At 44.4% G+C, this 22,212-nt stretch overlaps 2 protein-coding genes across 4 annotated transcripts in view; one reads left to right on the plus strand and one right to left on the minus strand.

The window, feature by feature from the left end:
• Ndufaf6 (NADH:ubiquinone oxidoreductase complex assembly factor 6) overlaps positions 1–22,212 on the plus strand; it is a 146,569-nt gene that overhangs the window by 15,679 nt on the left and 108,678 nt on the right. The window lies entirely within an intron of this gene.
• Positions 297–20,843, minus strand: Tp53inp1 (tumor protein p53 inducible nuclear protein 1). 3 transcript variants are annotated; one of them, XM_075966991.1, is made up of 5 exons: positions 20,752–20,843; positions 10,759–11,011; positions 9,717–10,077; positions 6,972–7,009; positions 4,686–4,822 (listed from the first exon to the last, which is right to left on the minus strand). In XM_075966991.1, exons 2-4 carry the CDS (start codon positions 10,868–10,870, stop codon positions 6,988–6,990), a joined length of 495 nt encoding a protein of 164 aa, XP_075823106.1. In that variant the 5' UTR covers positions 10,871–11,011; positions 20,752–20,843; the 3' UTR covers positions 4,686–4,822; positions 6,972–6,987. The 3 variants fall into 3 exon arrangements, with proteins under 3 accessions (XP_075823105.1, XP_075823104.1, XP_075823106.1); XM_075966990.1 differs by lacking the exon at positions 6,972–7,009 and having other exon boundaries at positions 297–4,822; positions 10,759–10,939; XM_075966989.1 differs by lacking the exon at positions 6,972–7,009 and having other exon boundaries at positions 297–4,822.

Here is a 22,212-nt window from a genome sequence, read left to right on the forward strand (position 1 = left end):
AAAAATTTGATGGGTAATTTTCATCCTGTAAAGGCATGCATCACCACGCCTGGCTAAACAAAGGCTTTTTAAAAAGGAAGACAGGGCTTTGCTATGTAGCCCAAGCTGGCCTTGAGCGTGCAGCAATGCTCCTGCCTCAGCAGTTCTTGAGCACTGAGATCACAGGTAGGCAGCTTTAAAAGGAGTGTTTCCAGTGCATATTAAACAACTTTGTGCACAAGCAGTGCTAGCCGCAAGTGTTCTAAGTTGTGTGACTTTCAAGAGTAATGACCACGAAGATAAAAGAAACCAACACGTTAAGTTAAAGGACATTTTATTTACTGACAGATTAAAACACCATAACTCCCGCAGTACAAAGTGCACTACTGAAGCCATTACCAAGAACTGGTGTTACACACAATGTTTCGGCGATGCGACACGTGGTTTTGGCAAAGTGCTGTGCTGTCCATTCTGTATAAACTGACCATCTGTGACCCAAATAGTATAAAATGTATAAAAACAGAAACACAGATAGTGGCTCAAGAAAACAAGCTGCCATTTATGCATAGATTGATGTACAGTATATAAACCTAACCAAAATGTCCCTTTTCAGTTTTCAAGTTGATGAGAGAAACTGTGCCCATAAACACATCACAAAGGCACACAACACAACCTGAAATGCTTCTCTGTATCCACAGCTCACACCCTGCCTTCAGAAGGCCAATGTGTGGGCAAAGAAAGAAAAAGAAAGCCACTTCTTAAAATAACACAGGATTATTGACTAAACTTCAAAACAAAGCCACACACACACACACACACACCTGAGACCCCAAATGCACACATCTAATCTCCCTAAGCACTGTTTGGTTTTTACAAGTCCACCTAGAAAACAATACTACACAGGCAGGAAAGTACAGAGCCAAACTGGTCATTTAACAGAGACACCTTTCAATATCACAAGGAAACTTAGCAGTGATACACAGAACATCATCCGCATAAGCTGCTTCCTCTGAACATTAACTTCTCTCCCACATTAAGGGGGACTGTTGCCTGCAAGAGAAGACCCTCTTCCTAGAGCATCTCTGCACCTAAGCTGCTTGAATTGGTGTCACATTTCAAGAGAAACTGGCCCATGACACAGGAAACAACACTGTCGTATATACAGATTTGCTAAATAGACCAGCATTCATGTAAAATTTCAACATTCATGTAAAATTTCAACATTATAATAAGTAGGTAGGGTTGCCATTTATAATGCATCAAACGCTGATAGCATGGAACTACCTAAGAATTTAAAACTAATAGTATCTATAGGCCTCATAAAATAAAAAGATAGCTTCAAGGCAACCATAGAAACATATAGTAGTATCTCCCAGTACAAGGAGCAGTCTCTTAACTGTCTCTAAAATAGAAAAAGAAACTTTCCCCACTAATCTATTTAAATGCATTTAAATGTCCGCCTTCTACTTGTAGTCCTTTGTATTCCATATTCAAAAAAAAATGAGAATAGAGACATACCCTCCCTTGCTCTTGTTTGTCTTAATAGTTTACAAAGACTGTCTGCTTCTGTGAGGGTGGAGCAAACTAGCAAAGTAATTCAGATCTCAACACAAGTGAAGACCAAACGTGTACAGACTAGGAAGCACGGATGGAAGCGGGTTCTGAGCCCTGGCAAGTTCTCAGTAAACAGTCTCTACAGAACCAAAGACCTGACAGGACAGCAGCCATCTGCGTGGGAACTGGAGAAACAGAAAGTTAATGGGTTAAACTTCCTGCAAAGGGAAGTAAAACTCTAATCATCATCTCTGTAGCTACTCAACCACACAAACACAAATAGCCACAAATAAATATGGCAAGCTAAACGTCTACATATAGGCAGAATATAACTCAAGAAATAGTGATTAAAATATATATATATATATATATATATGAAAGAAATAGTGATTAACAGAATACACACTCTAAAATGTTTAACGCAAACTTTGAGGAATGTGGGGTCTACTGTAAAAGTTAAAAAGCATACTCCAGATGGATGGCAGATCCACACCATGTATTCCAGACTTTCCAAGCAACGTTCTAGGCTATCACGGGTCAGAGCTCCTAAAGGAGTCTTACTCCTTTCTGTGCTTTGTTTATACTGCTGGGAATGGTACTTAGGACCTTGCACATACTAGGCAAGTGCTCTCCGACCAAGCCACATCCCCACCCCTTGGGGTCTTCTTGCTGCTTGTACTGTTAATGCACTGAAGTACATTGTAAACCACCAGTGGTTATTACAGTAAAATGATGATGCTAATCAGTGGCTAATCGACTTATAAATTGCATTTTGGCCATGTTTCAAAAAACATTTAACAGGTTAGCACTGCTCTGTGCTATTAGACTTGGGTCTTATACACAGCAGTTGCCTAACAAAACACCTAATAACCAAGAACTTCAGTTTTTCTTCAGATTTTACATGTGCCAATTTTAGCCATAAACTTTACATTCTCACACAAGAACCACAGTGTGCTACCTACTGTAGGTGCTGTGGTAATCTTAAGCCTAAAGAAAAAAGTCCCAGTAATTTATCTGTTTGCTGGTTTTCAGGAACGAGGCAAAAGCACTAGGCACAGACAAGGCAAATTAAAAGTCAGTAACTGAAAGAGATGTAAATGTTCTTAAGGGATGAACAAATCTGGAGGAAAGTTGTCTTAAAAACCAAAAACTACCACAGTTTAATACACAGATCAGTTCATGCTGGCCAAACAAATTCTCATGGCTGAACTTCCAGCTTGTGAAATCAGAGGGTAGGAAAGGCTTACGTACATTTAGAAGCTTGTGTCCAGAAGACACATATAGCTGGTCTATTTTCAAGTCACCTGCATGACCTGTAACAAACACGGTGTAAAACATGCACACCTCCATAAAAACACAAATAGTAACAAGTAACTTCTCACTTTGACAAACTGTAGACTTGGCCCCTAATTACAAAACAAATAAATAAAGGGGACGTCATTATGGAAAGGGCCTAAGGATGAGGAGTCTAGATTCCTGTTCTAAGAGAGACGTCCTGGCACTATCACAGCCAGTGTAAGGAACGCCCTTTACTGTCTGACTGCAGCTCTAGAAGCGAGGCTCGCAGAGAGCACAGCTCTTCCCTAAGTCTCCCAAAGTTCCCTGCATCAGTCTGCTACAGGGATAACACTTCACAACAGTGTGTGGCTGCTTCCTCGAAATACCTCATTAACAAGTGTTTAATTAGGGCTGCAGAGGAGACAGTGAGATTCTCAGTAGAATGTGCTTTATGCTGTAAATGGGTTTAATTTTCCAGAAAGTTGGTTATAAGTGTGCATGGCTCATTAAAATCTATAAAACCGCTTTTAAAAAGAAGTGACCAGTTAGAGGTAAGAAAATGAACTTTTCTCTACATCAAGTTGACTGGCCTATGTGAGTGGAACCCTGCATGCTGGCCTCATTAGCACCAACGCTGAAGAATCATGGCAGAAAACGTGCTGTAGCCTTCCACCACTAGGTTCAGTAGAGGCCCTGGAAGTTCACACCAAGTTCAGTCCTGACAGCTCTACTTCCAATTAAATGTAAGCCTCACAACGCTGTGAGGGAGGTAAGAATTACTGCTCCTGCTACGGAGGAAACAGAGGCCAAAGTGGTTAAAGATTTTGTGACGTTAAAATCTGAAAGCTCAAGAAAACCAACCCGTCAATGTTCACTGGGGCGCCGTAAACAGACGCCACCAGATCCTCCCCCCATGCTTTCCCCTGGGAGGACAGGCTCCATGTCTGAGGAGTTGCCACTGATCTTGTCCTTTCTTAAAGGCAGACAAGAGCATGAAGTCACCAAGTGCCTGGGCAAGCACTTGCTCCTGATACCTCCAAATACTGACTGCCCTGTGGGTTACCCATATCAGCTCCAGGTCTAATTTTTCCCTTTGCATACGAGACAAGTGCTTTTGTCCCTGACAGATGTACTGTCTGTACCATATTGCGGAGTCACATCTGAATCATTGAATACATTGTTCAAAGTTAATGTACCTGAATTCCACAATAGACTGCAATGACCAATCTGGGAAAAAAAAAGAACCACACATACAGAATATGTCAAGTTTTCTTTCAGAAGTAAGTTCAGCCATTAATTCCATTATATCCATGGCAAAAATCACCTGTTAGTGCTCATGTCAGTGTGTAAAAACATACTCACTATTTACAGAAAGGACTATCAAGTACTGGTCAATAAAGTATATGGCTGACCCTGAGAATAAATTTTTGCTTGCACAAAAGATTAAATAATACAAAATAAATGAAATTGATAAGATGCTGGCTAACTCATATATACCTTATTGTATTTAAAGACCATCCCAAACACTGCAACTGTATTGATATGTTTCCAAAAATATTCTGAAAAGTTTTTTTTTTTAAAGAAACTGTCAGGAGCAAGGCATTATGTGATACACAGCACAAAAATCTGGTTGTGATAGTGTGTAGACACTGACACACTAGGTGATTGGTCTTCAGTTGACTAGAAGGAGAAACATCTCATTATATGCACACATCCACATACATAGGCACAAACCCAGAAACCAACCAGAACTCAGCGTCCTCAGTAATTGTACTGGCGTGGGCAGGGCTGGTGAACTACCCAGCCACCATGCTTCATTTGTCGAGTGTGGCAATCCCTGGTAAGGTTTTGGCGACGAAGGCCATTTCTGTTCAGAGACTGTCTTTCGCTGTGTCCCTTTATCCACTGGGAAGGGCGGAAGCTCTTAGGTTGTTCCAGAAACGTTGCCTGAGCAGCGAGGGTGGTGACACAGCAATGAATGTGTTCCTCCATGTCACTCTGGGCTCCCATCCTGAAACAGACCAGAGTGGGGTGTCAGCGACAGACTAGGGAAAAGACTGCTCTCTGAGGAACTAGTTCTACATTTGTCTCACTTAGTTTCTCCTGGCTGATGGACAGGACTATATTCTGGGACTGTATCTGCTGATGTTGTTAAAAGGGAGAAACCAACTATTTTTTGAAGTGGTGTCTTGTTATTGAGCCCAGGCCCCTCTAATTCACAATGCTCCTGCTTCAGCCTCCCAGGTTTTGAAATTACAAATGTGTGTCATAACTCCCAGGTGAAAAGAACTTTTAATAGGAATGTAGCATATAATCCAGAGATGGCCACATGTGTTTCATACTCGGAATGAATTTAATATGGTTCTCTAGGAGGAGAACTGATGTCTACTGAGCATCTGCAATTCTGTCTGTTTAGTTTCCTAAGACAGAATCACATGTAGCTCAGGATGGCCTTAAATTTGTCTGGCTTTGAATTACTGATCTTCCTGCCTCAGCTTCCCAAGTGCTAGAATTACTTGTGAGCCACCACAGCCAGCTTTTACCTGTTTTAAAGATACTATCTATTTCAGCTTTACTATAATATTAAAAATAAAATATTTTAATTCTCAAATTTGACTGATGAAAAAACATTTACATCAACAGCACCTTCCCAGATGATTTCTGTCTACAAGTAAAATGGCCTAGGCAGCATATGAATCTATTTCATAGAGATGTATAAAGAACATTCCTCCAACATGACATCCCCGAGGTAAAAGATCAATGCCTACTACGTGCGTCAGTTTTTTATTTATACCACAGGAGGGCATATTTTGGAATGGCATTTACATGAATGTTTCAAGACCCTTATAAAAACACATATATTGGAACATGGTTGTATACAGTATGTACTTTTTTTTTTTCGAGACAGGGTTTCTCTGTGGTTTTCGAGCCTGTCCTGGAACTAGCTCTTGTAGACCAGGCTGGTCTCGAACTCACAGAGATCCGCCTCTGCCTCTGCCTCCCAAGTGCTGGGATTAAAGGCGTGCGCCACCACCACCCGGCTCAGTATGTATTTTCTATACTAAAAGCCAATCAAGTCAAATCAGTTAAACTATATTAACATGTAGTAATATGGGCGGCGGGGTTGCGTCCCTAGTACCCCGGCTGCCTGGCTAGCTTATGCCCGAAATAACAACACACAAACTGTATTCATTTAATCACTGCTTGGCCCATTTCTATCTAGCCTCTTCTAGGCTAATTCTCACATATTAATTTAGCCCATTTCTAATCATCTGTGTAGCGCACCTAGGTGCGCTTACCGGGAAGATTCTAGCCTATGTCCATCCTGGGTCGGAGCTTCATTGTGTGTGCCTCTTCCCGGGAGCGGGGGAGCATGGCGTCTCTCTGAGGTGTCTGCTCCCAAGAGGAGAGCTGTGTAGTCTGAGCTCACTTCCTCTTCCTCCCAGCGTTCTGTTTACTCCTCCCACCTATCTTCTAACCAATGAGGGCCAAGCAGTTTCTTTTTATTTAACCAATGACCTTCCTCCATCATTAACACATAGCAAAGTTTTAATTTTCTGCAGTGCTGTGTGTTGATCTCAGGCCTCTTACAGTCAGCAAGTGTTTGACAGGCCTGCTATCTTCCCAGCACAACTGTGAGGATTCGGATAAGCTGTCTAGCTCAGACTAGTTTCAAGCTCCTGGCGTGGGCGTGTGTGGTAGACAGGAATGACCTTGAACTTCTGACCCTCTCACCTCTACCTCTCCCGGGCTGGGTTTACTGAACCAGGTTTTCTGGTGCACCAGACAAGTACTCTACAAACTGAGCTATATCTCAGTCTGAGTTTTAAGACTTTTACCAGTTATTTTATTCAGGAAAGGCAGGTACATATTTTGCCTAAAATGGTGGGAGGAAACTATCGTCATACACACACAGACCTGTAACAGACCTCGTTAAGAAATTAACAGGGGTGGGTGGTGGTGTAGCTCAGTGGTAGGTAGAGCGCTTGTCTAATATGTACAAGGCTTGATCCCTAGCAGTAAGGAAAAACAAAAGAAAAAAAAACAAATAGAAGCTAAAATAAAATTTTTTTCAGAAGGCAGGCATTTGGGTTCCTCATCTCCCTGCTCAGACTAATAATACAGATCAGATCATATGGTCTCAAAGTGAACATACTTACTCTGTGCCCATGAGTCTTATAAGCAGCTTTTCCTGGCCCTACAAATGTTAAATGGTCAACTATTAAATTACTAGTAAGACTTAAAATGCCATTTTAATTTTACTACTAGGACAAGGTCATTTTTTAAATTAAGATTGATTTACTATGGGCAATTAAAGACATTATTACTGAAAATCATGATTGCTCATAAACCTTCACAAACAATATATATAAAGGCTAAGATGCAATAAAATGTACACTCTAAAGCCATTATAACTACTCAGCTTCATACTCATGCGGTTTATAGTAATATCCCTGAGAACAGACAGAATGGAAGTAGTATGTTTGAAAAACAAGGTTTATTACTTGCTCGGAAAGCATAGACTGTTTACTACATAAATAGTCTTGCCATTTTGATAACACCTGATTCTACCTTTATTTAGAAATACACATATACACACATCCTTTTTGAGACAGGAATCTCACAATATTCCAAGCTATCCTTAAACTAGTGAACCTCCAGCCTCACCCTCCTAAATGCTGTAAGTATGTACTACCATGGCTGGCCTTTGATAATTCATTTATGAAGAGTATCTGTTGATCCTACATGTCAATACATATGATACAGGCATGCAAATCCAGCCTCTTGTGGCATCAGGTAGCAAACAACCCTAAATTCCATGCTCAGATGCTGGTTTGGATAAAGTTGAAATACTCTAGAGCTAGGCTCTTAAGAGGAAGATTAATGCATGATTTGCTAAGAAGATAAGTGAAAATTTTCTGAAATATGATAATGGGTATCATGTCTAATAAAATAGTGAAGAGCATGCCCACATTTAGGTTCAACGTGGAGGTGAACATGAGTAAAATGAGCCTGTGTCATAGAAACAATCTTGGGTACACTGTGGGTTATGAGGGATGCCATTTCAAAGTTCTACATACTTAAATTTTTGGCAATATATGCTATAACATTACTTTGCAAAACTGCCAGTTATACAAGTATCAAATGCTAGTAAATAAATTTAAAGCGAACATTTGTTAATCATGTTAGATTCTTTTTTTTTGAGATTATTTTTTTTTTAGATTTTACTTATTTCAGTTTTGTGTGTATGACTGTTTTGCTTGCATGTAAATAAATCTGTGCACCATGTGCCTGCAATGTCCACAGAAGCCAGAAGATGGTGTCATCCCTAGGGCTTGAAGTTACAGTTATGAGCTGCCATATGAATGCTGGAAATTGAATTTGGGTCATCTAAAAGAGCAGCCAGTGCTCTTAATAAGTGCGCCATCTCTCTAGCCCCTAGTCATGTTAAATTCTTGAGTGGACTCATCAGATACAATCAAAATGAATAGGGAAGAATTCTTAAGAACTGAAGAAAATTGCTCACAGCACAGTAAAGCCTAAAGCACCACCACCTCCAAATAAGTTGAAGTTTACATGTTGTTGGGATGCTGAAAACGTAACTCTCAAAAAGTGCCACATGAAGTCCCAGTGTATGCCTGATATTACATGACCGTATAAAAACATGATTTTTTGTTTGGTACAAGTAAGGGGGAATATATTTAGCCTTGCTAAAGTACATCTATTGTATTGAGACTTGGAGGGCAGCAACTCTGGAAATGGGTTAGGGTTTTACTCTATAGATGGGAAACAAGTTGGTGTAGGAGGTCTTTCTGTATTTGTGTTGCTTTCATTGGCTGAATAAAGAAAACTGCCTTGGCCTTTTGATAGGGTCAAGCACTTAGGTAGGCGGAGTAGACAGAACAGAATGCTGGGAAGAAGGGCAGTGTGGCAGACGCCATGATTCTCCTCCCTGAGACTGATGCTGGTTAGAATCTTTTCCGGTAAGCCACGACCACGTGGTGAACACAGATTAATAGAAATGGGTTAGATCAAGATGTAAGAGTTGGCCAATAAGAAATCAGAGCTAATGGCCAGGCAGTAATTTAATTAATACAATTTCTGTGTGGTTATTTCAGGGGTTAAGCTATCCGGGTGGCCAGGAATTGGGCAGGTCGAAAAGCAGGCCCACTTCTCCATACAACAAGTTATATACAGTGGGCCAGTGGAGTCGTGGCCTCAGCTATCCAAAAGGAGCCCTCTAGGTGACAGTGAAGCACCCAGAGGTGTGAGTCAGTGGCAACACTCACAGTGCAGTTTCCAGTATGGGGCATGGTCCATTGGCAGGCATGACTGGCTGGCCAGACTAAGCAGATGAGGTGGAGAGGAGGGCTTGGTTTGATAAGTGAGAATGTCTCCAATGTACTGCTGGGAATGCTCTCTTGACGAAGGCCACTTGTGACACACTGAACTTTACAGACTTATTTTCCCTGAGCTTGCTGGGTCCTCATCCCTGCCATCTTGGACTGCCACAGAACAGAATATCGCGCAGTGTGAAATCTGAGAACAGCCCTTCCTTGGAACAAATATTTGGATTTTCTAGGTTAAGCACCATTTAAAGTGATTTAGCTAAGATACTGAAGAAAGTAAATTTAAGACATTTTAGGTGGATTTGATACCCTAGATAATCAAGCCTACAATATGCCAGAATTATATTCTAATATACTTATCAGGAACACTAGTCTTTATTTCCCTTCTTTAGCATAATTTTGTAAGTGACATAGCTTTCTATTATACAACGGAGTCATGCTGCAATTATATCCCTGACCATGCTACTTAAGTACATCTCTAACACAGTCACGCTTCTATCTTCTAAAGCCTTGGCTTTGTACTGTGTAGCAGAGACTAAGGTGCTTGCAGCATACCTGGGGCTGCTGGGGTTGTAGTCATCGTTGACACAGCTGGCCTCGCTGAGCCCAGGACAGGAACTGTGTACAGCGTAGACAGACATGCTGGGATGTTCAATGAGAAGGTTTTCCATAGGACTCGTCTCCACCTTGACAGCGGTTAATCCACCTGCTGTAAAACACGGGGGAGGGGTGATGAACCAGCTCTCCTCCATGGGGCAGGACTCAAACTGGAGGAAGCAGGAATCACTGGTGTCAGCCAAACACTCCAGAGATGCAGGTAAACAGGAGAAGACTGACGTGTGCTCTGTTGGAGACTCTTCGCTGATGTCATCATCTTCCTCCTCCTCTTCCTCTGCTGAGAAGCCAGTGCACGTGTCTAGATTGTGATCCACATTGCACAGGGGAGGGGAGCAGTCAGTTGTGGAGCCATCCATCCAGTTCACGACAGAACAAAGGACAACATGTTAACAGATGCTCACAAAGGAAGTTTTGCTTGTAACAATTTATAAATTAATTTCCAACCCTTCTGTGTATAGTAATACTGGCATTAAGGAATGGCTTTAGGATCTTCTGTTCTGGCAAATAAATTATGAGCCCCATGGGTTCCTGTTGCTCATATGAGGGTTTCCCATTGAAGGGCCTCTGCTTGGATCAGGCTTTAAGAGTTGCAAAACTGGAAAGCCTGACGTCAGTCGGTTTCACTGACTGGATTGTCTGGCACAAAATGTTTCCTGAAAGTTTCTAAAGCTGTCCTTATTTACTTTTAAACCTTAAAGATTACATCTAGGAGCTCACATTTTCTGTGCATATATGTATACATTCGTGTTTGTGCACAAGATGGTGTGTGGGGGGTGTGTGGAGAGAAGCACCCTACTGACTGAGCCACACATGTGCACCCGCAGCCCCAGGAGTTTTCTGGTTTGAGCCAGGTGTGGTGGGATGTGCCTACGATTGTAATGCTTGGGAAATGAAGGCAGGGATCAGGAGGCTATCCTTAGCGACATGGCTTGCTGGATGCCATTTGTGCTGTGATGGTTGGCTGTTGAGTATACCTTACCTATGAAGTCAACAAGGATCCATTCATCATCTTCTTTCTCACTAAATTCTGGCTCTTGGTTGGGAGAAGTGACTTCACCCACAAACATTTTGTTGAGTCTCTGAAACATCATTAAGGCAAGATTGAGACTTTGGCTGGGTATCTTTATAGCTGAGATCTCAGAAGTCTCTCTTGAGCAGGCCTGGTGGCAGAGATGGGAAATAAAGTGCAGAGTTTCTTCAGCTCAGGTGAAGAACAAGAACAGTCCTCATCTCTAAAATACAACAGAAAAAGGTTATTTTTATTTGTTGTGAGGTCAGATGATGGGGGAGTGTCATATATCAATCTGTTGATTTCATTGGTTAAGCAATAAAGAAACTGCTAGGCCCATTGGATAGGCCCACCCTTAGGTGGGTGGAGTAAACAGAACAGAATGCCAGGAGGAAGAGGAAGTGAGGTCAGACTCCGCAGCTCTCCTCTCCTGAGCAGACACTTCAGAGAGACGCCATGCTACCTGCTCCAGGGAAGACGCACGCTATGAAGCTCCGACCCAGGACGGACATAGGCTAGAATCTTCCTGGTAAGACCAGCGCTACACAGATGATTAGAAATGGGCTAAATTAATATGTGAGAATTAGCCTAGAAGAGGCTAGATAGGAATGGGCCAAAGCAGTGTTTAAATGAATACAATGTCTGTGTAATTATTTCGGGGCATAAGCTAGCCGAGCCAGGTGGCTGGGGTCTTGGGGACACAGCCCAGCCGCGCCCCTATTACTACAAATGGCTCCCAGACGTGTGGCTAACTGAGTCCACAGAAAGCCTGAGAAAGCTTGGAAAAGAATAGAGTAAAGCATGTTTCTTGTGGCAATCTCTTGGGTCTACTCTGCTTGCCAGAGGCAAGCAAGCGCCTCATCTAAGAGAGGCTTCCTGACTCAGCTTTAGCTGCAAAGCCTGCAGCTCATTAAGAGGTCCTGCCACGAAACACTTAAACGGTGTTGACGAAAAGCTGAACACATGCTTTTCGGTTTTAAGCCGTAGCAGGAGAAAAGCTGTGCCGTTTAAAATTGCCGGCTTTCTGGGCCATCCTGCCAGGGCAAACTCTGACTGTTTGAGGCAGGAGGGCCGGCTACCGAGAGAGGACTTGAGTGTTGTCTGTTGTAGCTCGCTGGCTGGCAGGGACCTTGAAATGCCAGTTATGGCAGTAAACATGGCTACAGCCAGTACCTCAGCCATGAGGCTGAAAAGCTAAGGAATGGGCTACATCTAGTCGGCAAAGCCACGCCTTTAGTCCTACTGATATTGCTTGGTAAATTAAAGGCTCCTGTGGTCAGAAAAACAGAGAGAGATACAGTAAAGAGAATGTCAAAGACAAAGAAAAATTTTAAATGATTTACAGTGTTAGAATATATGCAGACTAAAAGTTAAAATTCTTAAAGTAAACCTCTGTGACTTCAAGGTGTGGTAGCACACGCCTTTAATCCCAGTGCCTAGAAGGCAGAGACGAACAGATCTCTGTGAGTTCAAGGTGTAGTAGCAAACACCTTTAATCCCAATGCCTGGGAGGCAGAGACAGGCGGATCTCTGAGAGTTCAAAGACAGCCTGGTCTACAGGTCAAAGATTAACACTCAAAAAGCAAAAAGTTAACCTAGGAATGTCACAGCTTAGATTCTTAAGCGCCTAGTGATTTAAAGGCGCAAATCAAAAGTGCTCCTGGATAGTAAAAAATTGCAGATTCACAATAGGACAGATTCAGACCACTAAATGAGTCACACTGTTGGATGAATATACGTAGGCTTGGGAGAGAGAAGAAAAAGAATATAGAGAATAAAGTTAATGGTTTAAAAAGAAAAAAGTAAAAGTAAAGTCTTTAAAGAGACAGAGTACAGATAGTTATAGATATAAATAAAAATAAGCCACGTAAAGATGGAAAATTCACAGAGAGTCTGGATTATGTACATTGTGTTTTAAAATTTTTGACTGTGAAGGAGCTAAGTACAGAGAGACATTTCATTAAATGGGCTGCCCAGTGGAACCAGAACGGATATCATGAGGGTATGATTTCAGAATTTGGATCTAAGGATATGATACTTTGGAAAAGAGATTCTTCTTTTGTTTTCACAGAGGATGAGACTCTATGGATTTCTTCTATTCTGATTTGGTATGATGGACCACGTCCCCCTGAAGGTTTGCTGTGAACACCTTCAGAAAATTGCTTCGCTCAACTGCCAACTGAGATGAAACTAGCACACAGGTTATACCATGAAAGACCTAATTAACGACGCCCCCATTCAGCAGGAAGCAGTTTGGAGAGAAAAAACTGCGCCCATGTTCCCAAATATGGTTTATAAATGTTCTTTTACATTTAAAGGGGGATATGATATAGACATGAATAATTTGCATTAGTATAGATTTTGCTTTATTGATAGAGATTTACGGTCAATTTTGTTATATGTATAAATGTTTCTGATGTAACTTTTACTTGATAACTGTTTTGTTATATGTAATTTTGCTATGTTAAAGTTAAAGCCTTTCTTTTTTGTTTAAACAGAAAAAGGGGAAGTGATGGGGGAGTGTCATATATCAATCTGTTGATTTCATTGGTTAAGCAATAAAGAAACTGCTAGGCCCATTGGATAGGCCCACCCTTAGGTGGGTGGAGTAAACAGAACAGAATGCCAGGAGGAAGAGGAAGTGAGGTCAGACTCCGCAGCTCTCCTCTCCTGAGCAGACACTTCAGAGAGACGCCATGCTACCTGCTCCAGGGAAGACGCACGCTATGAAGCTCCGACCCAGGACGGACATAGGCTAGAATCTTCCCGGTAAGATCGGCGCTACACAGATGATTAGAAATGGGCTAAATTAATATGTGAGAATTAGCCTAGAAGAGGCTAGATAGGAATGGGCCAAAGCAGTGTTTAAATGAATACAGTGTCTGTGTAATTATTTCGGGGCATAAGCTAGCCGGGCAGGCGGCTGGGGATTGGGGACATAGCCCCGCCGCCGCTCCTTTATAGAAGAGGCTAGATAGGAATGGGCCAAAGCAGTGTTTAAATGAATACAGTGTCTGTGTAATTATTTCGGGGCATAAGCTAGCCGGGCAGGCGGCTGGGGATTGGGGACATAGCCCCGCCGCCGCTCCTTTATTACTACAGTCAGAGGTTGGCTTTGACCCCCAATCCTCTTTTGCTTCCACCACAATGCCAAGCCCTCATCTTCTCCACCTCACTATCCTGCTGTTTTGTATTCTTCATATATGACTTTAAGTAAGCCTCATATTTGAAATCTATAGGGACAGCATAGTTTAGCTTTTGAAACAATTCCTATTACTCACAGCGGAAATTTACACTGTAGAAATGCAACTTCAAGAGCCAGGCCTGCCAACACTATGTCTGTGGGGTGGTTCAGTGGAGACATGGGACTCGGGTCCTGGGTTCCCTGTCACTTTACAACTCAGGAAGATGGGGCTGGAGAGACAGATGTGGTTAAGATCACATGTTTTTGCAGACCAGTCCCCAGCACCCACATGGTGGTTCACAACAGATAATTTGAATGGAAATGTTCCCATAGGCTTATAGGGACTGGCATTACCGGGAGCTGTGTCCTTACTGGTAGAAGTGTATCCTGGGATGGAGAGTGTCTTTGTTTCTGAAGCTCAAGTTAGGCCTAGTGTAGCTCTCTTTTCCTGATGCCTGTGGATGCTGATGTGGAACTCTTAGCTACCTCTCCATCACCATGTTCACCTGCATGCCACGTTTCTCATCATGACAATGGACTGAACCTCTGAACTGTAAGCCACCGCCTCAGTTAAATGTTTTCCTGTGTAAGGGTTGTGTGGTCAGCCAGGCAGTAATGGCATATGCTTTTAATCCCAGCACTTGGGAGGCAGAGGCAGGCAGATCTCTCTGAATTTGAGGCCAGCCTGGTCTACAGAGTAAGTACCAGGACAGGCTGGAACCATCTATAACTCCAATTCCAGGGGATCTGACACCCTCTTCTGACCTCAGAGTGCACCAGGCATGTACACAGTACATATACATACATGCAGGCAAAATACTTACACATGTAAAATAAATCTTTTAAAGTATCTAAAGAAACTTAGGAAGATGAGCCAGCGAGATAGCTCTAAGGCTAATGGTGTCAGTTTGATGCCTAGAGTCGTCATGGTAGAAGAAAAGCAACAAGTTATCCTCAGACCTCCACACGTGTGCCACACACATATTGAAAAGAGAAGACTTGGGAATTATACAATTCTAGCTAATTAAGGCTCCCACCTCAGGTAGCTCTGGTGAGTTCTAAATGAGGAAACCCAGCCAGTTTTATCTAAGCATAGAATTGCAGGTGTAAGTGCCCATTTCTACTTGGCTGCCTGATAGCACAGTAAATGGAAAATACAACAACTAGAATTTTTAATTTTTTCCTCAAGAATATCTTTTTTTTTTTGCTACCTCCTATCCACTCTGATGCTACTCAGTCCCTTATCCAAACTACCAGCAAGTTCTGTGGACTCTGGCTATACAAAAAGTCTTAATCTACTTGATGTTCTTGATTGCTTTCATTCTACTTCAGGCGAACATTCTCCCTGATCTACTCTTGTTAAGTGAGATTATACAGGCAGTATGCATCACAAGAGTCCTGATATAAAGTTCTTCAGATAGGTCAACTGTTCTACAAATATGTAGTGAGCACCTACTATGTGTAAGGCGTAGTAGTGCTAAGCACAAGGCAATCAGCAGTGAACAAGAACCACACAGGAAGTGAAACAGCACAATCACTGATGTAGCAAGAAGAATCACCAGATGGTCCTCAGAGCTCCCTGGTGCAGCTCTCAGTAAGTGACCTTAGGTACAGCTGGTGAGACCTGTACTGGACAAGGGAAGACAGAACACTGGGAGCCTACAAAGTGAGAGGATGGCGTTGTGCAGATGGCTCAACATCTAGACTGGGTCAAAGAAACAAGCTAGGGACCAAGCAGGACCAGATCCTGCAGGACCTTATAGGGGAGACATGAAGAGAAACCCAGGTACGGAAATACTGTCTGTGACCCCAGCACTTGACAGACTGACAAAAGGATCAGTATTTTTGGCCAGTTTGGGGTACATAGTGGAATCCTGGTTTGTTTTTTTACAAATAAATAAAAGGGGTGTGGTCAGGAAGACCCAGATTTCTGGGTAAGTTGAGTCATAGTGGAAACGTTTAGAGGGCGGGGACACCATACAGAGTACAGGATGTGTGCTACCACTGTCCTGAGTTAGGGGGTCCATGATGGCACAAATGAGATGTTAGGGCAAGTTTGGGAGTGTGGTTTCAGCTGGGAGTGAAATTTACGATTATCCAGGTTGGTTTGGAACTCATAGTGATCTTCCTGTATCAGCTGGGGTTACATACATGAGACATGCCCAGCTCACTCTCAAAATCGTCTTCCCTTAAGAGTAGCTGCATTGTGCTAACGCACCTGGGCATTCTCTGGTACAGAAATGACTGGTGCAACTGTTGGGCATACAAGGGTAGAACATCTCAAACAAATGACATTTAAGACATTCTGCGGTTGTAAGGCACCATCCTCAGCCATTAATTATTAAAACGGGTAAACAGGAAATGTCACTTGCATAACCAGTTTTTTGAAACCTTCTGGGAAACAGCATGGTCAGATCATGAGGGCTCCGTGCTAATGGGAGAATTTAAGAGACCTGTACACTGTGCAGTCTGCCTGAAACAGGAGGACAAATCATTAGGAGGGGTGTGTATGTAAAGGGTTTTGAGCATGTAAGAAAGGGAATAAAGATACATTTTCAAGCTTCCCCCAGTTTCCCCCAGGTTATGAGGGCAGATCCCAGCCCCAGCCCAGCTGTACTGAAGCTTAGAGAGCTTCACCGCTGTCTGAGGATAAGGCTCTGCCCTCATTAGCGGGAGCTGCTGTGGGGTGGAGAGATCCTCACAGGGGACTTCTTCAGTCACTGAGCCTGAGCGAGAACTGGAACTCAGGTCATATCAGTGGCTGCAAGCCACAAAATGTGGCTGGGTCAAGGCTACTGGGACAGCTATAGCTGCAAACTGCCCTCTTTGGCTACAGGCAAACCCAGAGAGGCTGGCTATGCCTGTACTGTCTGGGTCACCGACAGGATGCTCCTGAAGATTGCTGGGAGACTCACAGGTCATCTGTGTTTACAGTTAGGAGTCACATCTCTCTGCAAGGACAGCAGTGGGGAGGACAGAACATCTGGGGCTCTGAGAAGTACTCAGAATGGAGTCCTGGGAGGAGGTGGAGGTGCTAGCCTAGAAACCAGCAGGGCAAGCTCTGGCACTACCATGGGTGGCTGCAACTGTGTGAACCAACCCTTGTGAGCTTCAGTCTCACTGAGAAAAATAGGAGGAATGGACAGCAGAGTCCACAGCTATTACAGTCATGGGTGAGGATGGTCTAACTAGAGGCTTCTGGCCCTAATTTCTGTAGGGTTGCCAGGGACAACCAGGTGCTAGAGAATCGAACCTGTACACCAAACTCTATCACGGCTGCCACCAGATGCATCAGATAAACCATCCCATGTATTTTACTTCTGATGCTGAATTTTAACTTTTAAAACTGATCTGTTGGGTTAAAAATATTTTTAAATTTTGGTTTTTTTTTTTTTTCGAGACAGGGTTTCTCTGTGGCTTTGGAGCCTGTCCTGGATCTAGCTCTGTAGACCAGGCTGGTCTCGAACTCACAGAGATCCGCCTGCCTCTGCCTCCCGAGTGCTGGGATTAAAGGCGTGCGCCACCACCGCCCGGCTATTTTTAAATTTTGGAGGAGTTTTTTTTTTTTTCTTTTCAAGACAGGGTTGCAGTATATAGCTCTGGCTGTCCTGGAATTCATTATGTAGACTAAGCTGGCCTTGAACTCACAGAGATCTGCCTGCCTCTGCCTTCTGAGGCTGGGATTAAAGGTGTGCACCATCACTGCCTGGCTTAATAAACTACTCTTAAAGAAAAAATCCTAAATATGGTTTAAATATTTCCAGTGAGGACTTTGCATCTGATTATGCCACTCATATAAGGCATATACTGGAATGTACTTGAAACATTTCTGTACTGAAAACATTAAATATCTCAATTTTACATCAATTACATGTTAGTGTAATGTTTTGATAGTTATGGTTAAATAACTTGTGCTAATAAAACTAATTTCATTTCCCCTTAATTTTAAACATATCTACTAGAAAATTTAAAGCACCCACATAGGACAGTGTTGTAAAAAATTTCCTAGGGGCTAAAGAGTTAGGTAGTGTATGCTGCCTCCCAATAGAGAGTGATTCCCACCACTGGCATCAGGTGACTGATGCCAGCCCCAGACGGTCCTATGCCCTCTTCTGGCCTCTACGGGTACTGCATGCATGCTCCCTGTCTCCAGCAGAGTGTGCGATTAACAAAACAAAACATTACCACCCATCCTCCCACTAACTATCCAGAGACTGTCCCTCCATAATAGTCACTATTCCTTTTAACCTACCCAGAGATGTCAGCTTCAGAGGAGAGCAGGTTCTGTGTGGAGACAGAAAAACCAGAGCTTCCCACTTTCCCCATATGGCTAGCGACACATTCAGAACCCTGCAGCAGTAGAAACTATGGTAGTTCCCGAGAAAACAAGAATCCCAAGAGGACAGATTGACAAATACAGCTGTGGAATTTAGCAGAGGCCGAGAAGCTGAGGAGGCAGCCTGCTGGCCTGGGGCACTTGAAGCCCGAGTAGGGAAAAGAAATTATCTGGGCCCAAGTATCTATCAAGGCAGATTCACCCATTACTGCTCGCTTGCTTTAAAATACCTCCACCTTCATTACAAAAATGGTATCTTTTTAAAAATAGGATGAACCAAACCACATTAAGAAGTTGAGAGGGGTGGATTCTATTCCACCTTGTTCAATCATTGTTACATCTGGCGCAGTTTCTTTTAGATTTTTTGATAGGCATGATTTAAAAAAAACAAGTCATCTTTGCTTTGTCTTTCAAGACAGGATTTCTCTGTGTTAACAACCCTAGCTATCCTGCCTCTGCCTCCTGAGTACTGGGATTAAAGATGTGCCACCAACTCCCGGCAATCACTATCTTTTTAATTTAACTTTTTTTTTCTGTTTTTCACATCTTATGAGTAGAAAGTTTTGGGCAGAGAAAGTGACTGAGTTTGCTTGTGGGTAAGAATATTTTTTGGGAACCTACAGTGGAGCTGCTAGCCTGTGTTTAGACGCCTCTTGCTGCTCCAGGAAGAACTTCACAGCAACTGCCTGGTGCCTAGCAGGCAGGCTCACAGGGAAACTAAGCAGGCTAGTTAGCATCTTAGGTCTGGGTTTTTTTTCCTCTAAAGACCCATATATATGCAAGACCTACACTAGTTAACTAGAATCACAGTTTGCAGAATGTTTTATGGTATGTGACAGACAGTTGAGATATTTATTTCTTTGTCCTGTGATGAAGAAACTGAGGCCCAGAAATGAAAATAACTTGCTCAAAAGCAAGAAAGCCGGTATCTAGGGGCAGCAGGAGGGTGGGATTCTTCTAACCTGGTGCCTTGCTTCCCTTCCCCCACCACATGATCTCGAGTTCCTTCCAGCCTAAAAACTTCAGAGACTAGCACTTTTCAGTTATTTTGGCTGCCAGCAGGCGGCTCCAAAAACACTTTAACAACAACAAAAGCCCCCACAACTTTGATGGGTGCAGTTGTGGCTCCTTGGCAGTTCTGAAATACCAGCTGACTAAACATATCATGGAAAAGCATCCATAAAACCATTTCTCTGGGTCAGCAGGATAACTCAACAAGTAATGTCTGCTGCCGAGCCTGATGGCCCGAGCTGATCCCCAGAGTCTACACGGTAGCAGGAGAGAGCTTACCAGTTCAGAAAAACAAAGATGCTAGCAAAAGCGTTTGCTCTTTTGGTCTGAGAAAGGGTTGGCCTCCAACTACAGGCTGGGCTGGCCTTGAACTCTTGATTCTCAAACCTCTATCTTCCTAGTACTGGAATTACAGGTGTGAGCCACCAAGCCTTGGCTTTGGTTCAAGTAATTTAAAAGTCAATTTTGAACTGCAAAAACAACAGACAAAAACCAAAAACAAGCCAAGAAAGTTGTCTCAGCTCCTTCCACCTCTACTCTGTCTATTCAGCTAATTTACAAGGGGATTACTCCCCTTGAGGAGGCTCACCACCTCCTGTCCTGAGGACTGAAGAGAGTGAGAGGAAAGCAGTTAGGCTGGGAAGTTTGCTAGGCTTGACTTTTGAAAGCAGCCATTCTCAAGAGACATACACCAGGAAGCAGAAAAGAATAAAAGACGGCATGAGAAAACAAAAGACACCTTGATCACAAAAATTAGGCTATGGTTTCTAGCAGGGCCTTTGAAAATTAGTTTCTAATGATAGCTACGGAGGCTGGAAAGGCTGCCAGGTGTTTTCCACACCTGTCAGTGATAAGCATTACAGTCACCAAGCATGCGATTTCAAGATCCTGGACATCTGTAATGACGTCGGTTCAAAGATGCAGAAGTCGCAGTCCTCTCCCAACTACTAAGCATTCTGAAAGGGCTCTTGCAGGCAGGGCCGCCTTGGTCCCCAGGGGTTACAGGTGGAGAGCGGGTCCCCCTTAACCTGCTCTGAACTTACGCACGGAGTAGACACACGGTGGAAATAGAAGCAAAAGGGAGGAACTGCACGTGAACTCCCTGTGCAAAGAGTAAACACCCTTTCCTTTTCATGGGCCATAAAATTACTTCATCTCCCCGCGCCTCCAAGTTTCCTCCGTTTAAGTGAGCACAGCTGGCCTCACAGGGCGGCTGCGACGGTCCGAGACCAAGCGTCGGGAGCCCGTGGCCGTCCCCGGCACCCGCCAGGAGCCACACCGATCTGGACGGAGCGACGGGAGGTGCGCTCCGCGGGTGCAGTGCGGGTCAGCGGGGGTCACGGAGCGGGCCAGCCGGCACCCGCAGGTCCGGGCAAGGAGAGCCGTCCAGGAGAGGGCCCCAACCGCCGCCCGCCCGCCCGCCCGCACTTACGTGAGCCGAGCGACGCTGAGGTAGCGGCGGGCCGGCCCCGGTGCTGCGGTCCTGCCCTGGCGGCCGCCGGCCCGTCCGGGTCCTTTTGTTGTTGTGCAGCTCTGGGAACAGCTGATCGCTGCCCCGGCCCCGCCCCGAGCCGCGCCAGCCCCGGGCCGACCAATGGGAACAGCGGCGAGAGGTTGTCACTAACGCACGTGACCTGGCAGGCGGCCCGTGGCGCGCCCGGGGCTCAAACAAGTCCGGGCAACAAAGCGGTAGCCGGAGCGAGCGCTCTGGGGGCGAGTGGGAGGAGGGGAGAGGACGGGGCCGGGGACTGGCCGGGATGGGAGCCGGCGAGAGCCAGGGCCCGGGGGGTGCCGAGGGGCGAGCCCGACCCGCACAGCCGCCGTGCTGAGCGTGGGCACAGCCACGCAGAGCCCCTTTTCTCGGAGGGTGGGGGCTTGGGGATACCAGCTGCTCGTCTGGCTGGTGTAGACGTAAACCTGTAGCCATAGTGCTGAAGGCGAACCCACCCCTGGGCAGTCCTCGAAGTCTTTGCCACATAGGTGGGATGCGGACAGCCCACTCATTCCCCTTAGTAAAAGAAGAAGCCAGGGCCTCTTCTGTTTTAGGAACTTCAACGGGCAGAGAGCATGGTCTTGCCCACGGGCAAGGCAAAGCCAGGCAGAGGAGGCCCTCAGTCGAGGCCTTAGCTTCCGAAAAGAGGAACCCTGAGTGGAGAATTAGCTCTGTTTATTCCCAGGAACCTGCATCAAAACGCTCATATGACCCGAGGAGGTTATGCCCCGTTTTGTTTATGTGCCTGAAAACTGTAGAGATTCCCATGAGACCTACGAACTCAGCAGCTGCTTATAGTGAGAGGGAAATGAGACACTGCCCCTAGGAAGGGTTTCCAGAGCTCTGCTGCACGTACATAGGTGGGCTATGCGGCAGCAGCACGAGTCACGATGTTGATGCCCATCACTTGTGTGCATTCTGTCACTGGAGAGAGCTCAGGCGGCCTCTCTAAGGGAGCAGGAGCTAGACCAGCAATTCTCAGCTGTGAGTCTCGACCCCTTTGGGAGTCAAACAACCCTTTCACGGGTTGCTTAAGACCGCTGGAAAACACAGACATTTACGATATGATTCATAACAGTAACAAAATTACAGTTATGAAGTAGCAACGAAAATAATTTTATGTTTGGGAGCCACCACAACATGAGGAACTGAGTTGAAGGGTCAAAGCATTAAGAAAGTTGAGAGCCCCTGAGTTATACAGGTCCCCGAGGGGGAAACAAAGAAACGGGCTGTACATAAAGATGGCAGATGTCTGGCTTCTTCCTAACCTTTTGACCTGAGACGAAGACCTTGTGTGTTTTTTCTCCTGCCAGTAGAGCGTCCCTTCTCAGTGATTGGTTCAGGCTGCTCAGGTATGCTCAAGGCTGGTCCTGACCGTGTTTACCTGACGCTGTGGGCTCA

This window comes from Microtus pennsylvanicus, chromosome 3, assembly GCF_037038515.1.
Source record: "Microtus pennsylvanicus isolate mMicPen1 chromosome 3, mMicPen1.hap1, whole genome shotgun sequence".
NCBI lineage: Eukaryota > Metazoa > Chordata > Mammalia > Rodentia > Cricetidae > Microtus > Microtus pennsylvanicus.

What these genes read in the sequence shown, in the direction of transcription:
- Tp53inp1 (XM_075966990.1), bottom strand. Translation starts at nt 10,870, where the DNA reads ATGATGTTTCAGAGACTCAACAAAATGTTTGTGGGTGAAGTCACTTCT. An exon ending in GATCCTTGTTGACTTCATAG is followed by an intron (nt 10,078 to 10,758) that starts GTAAGGTATACT and finishes ATCACAATCTAG; the next exon opens with ACACGTGCACTGGCTTCTCA. An exon ending in TACAACCCCAGCAGCCCCAG is followed by an intron (nt 4,823 to 9,716) that starts GTATGCTGCAAG and finishes GGTCTGTTTCAG; the next exon opens with GATGGGAGCCCAGAGTGACA.